We start from the raw sequence: 1,658 nt of genomic DNA on the forward strand, positions 1-1,658 counted from the left end.
CTATAATGTCCATGAACATCCCTTTTCTGGCCTCTTCGGAAATAGTAGGTCCTTAAAAGACAATCTTTGATCCGGAGGCAAACCTTCCATTTGGCTATGTTGTTCCCAAAGTTTAGGAAGTATGAAGAAATGCATTAAATCACAGTTCTCTTTGGTCACGTTGAACTCCGCATTAAACTTTGACTCAGGAATTATAATTACATCTGTTGACAATTTTATACGCTTTTCACCGAAACAGAAGCTCTCAACTGTTGCTTCGATAGCTTTGAAATGTTTAACTTCTTCGATAAAGTCTGGACCCTGCGCAGCCACTTTTCTCCAAAACGTTTTGTTGAAATATTCATATAACATGTAATCTGCGCGTGACCAGTTTCTGTGTATTTCTTGCTGTTGTTTAGTTGGTTGATAGGATCTGTATGAATAGTTCCCAGTATTTGTTTTCTGATACAAAATATCCTTTAGGGACCAACACGTGAGCCTTTTTAATAGGACCAACGATTCATCAAAATACTCTACTAACAACACTAACTTGAAGTTTTTGTCTATAAATTGGATATATTCCATAATGGCCGTTTCGTTGTTCATAATGTCATCCCGTCCGTTTGGAAAACCGAGCGGCATTCCAAGACAATGAGACATCATACTTCGTGTCGGAGAAAAATAATCTGGTGTACACCAACGTAGAAAGTTCTTCTTTGGACTTGAGTAGATTTTTTCATATTTCTCAATATTTGAAAGGAACTCGGACAGTTGGTCAGACACTTTTGGCAATTCGCCGATTGATGCCATCCTGAAATAGCTAAAAGTCGACTTAAAATGGTTCCACGGTTCCCGTATGATGGAAATGTAAACGGTGTCATTTGGCATGAGCGCATCCATAAATGTTTTGTTATAGATCGCATGTTCTGTTAGAATCTCAAAAGGTCTCTTAGAGGGTCTGTAGTCCACTTTTTCCATCGGTCCCGGCCAACCAAGATAAAGATTTCTTTTTCTTGGGAGAACAAAATTCAATTTTCGAATATATCCAAAGCGCCGAAGTATTGTTTCCATAGTTTCCGTAGCACATTTCATACACTTGATGAAAACGATATGTCGTATTTCTTCCGTGCATACAAGTGTCTTGTTTATGTTAGTCCCACTGTCGCCTAAAGACAAAATTCGTAAAGAAATGAAATAAACGGTAAACAGGCACATACAAAGTAATGAATATTTGAATAGTCTCATTATTTTTCTAGGGAACATGCCTTTCTCTCACTAAATAAAGATCTTATCTTCGTTTCGCTATGTTTTATTATTCAGTTGTGGAAAATTTCATTAGAGATATGAAAACCTAGGCGGAAGTAAAGGAATAAATTAAATTAATGTTCGTACTGTAAAATTCGCAAAGTCAATCACAGGACATTTGCCTAGGGGTATATATATATATATATATATATATATATATATATATATATATATACATATATATATATATATATATATCGAACTGTCCATCTGTCCACCCTTTCCTCTATCTATATATCGAACCGTCTATCAAACCGTCCTTCTCTCCATCCATACATCTATCTATATATCGAACCGTCCGTTTCTCCATCCAAATGTATATATGTTTATTAAACCGTCTGTCTCTCCATTCATATATACATCTGTATATCAAC

At 35.8% G+C, this 1,658-nt stretch overlaps 1 protein-coding gene across 1 annotated transcript; it reads right to left on the reverse strand.

Moving 5' to 3' along the window:
- On the reverse strand, positions 1-1,194 carry LOC149775433 (galactose-3-O-sulfotransferase 3-like). The gene has a single exon (XM_089943480.1). The coding sequence runs from the start codon at positions 1,192-1,194 to the stop codon at positions 1-3; it is 1,194 nt and encodes a 397-aa protein (XP_089799606.1).
- Between the last annotated feature and the right edge of the window lie 464 nt (positions 1,195-1,658).

Source organism: Sinohyriopsis cumingii, chromosome 19, assembly GCF_028554795.1.
Source record: "Sinohyriopsis cumingii isolate HCF-2022 chromosome 19, ASM2855479v2, whole genome shotgun sequence".
Lineage (NCBI taxonomy): Eukaryota > Metazoa > Mollusca > Bivalvia > Unionida > Unionidae > Sinohyriopsis > Sinohyriopsis cumingii.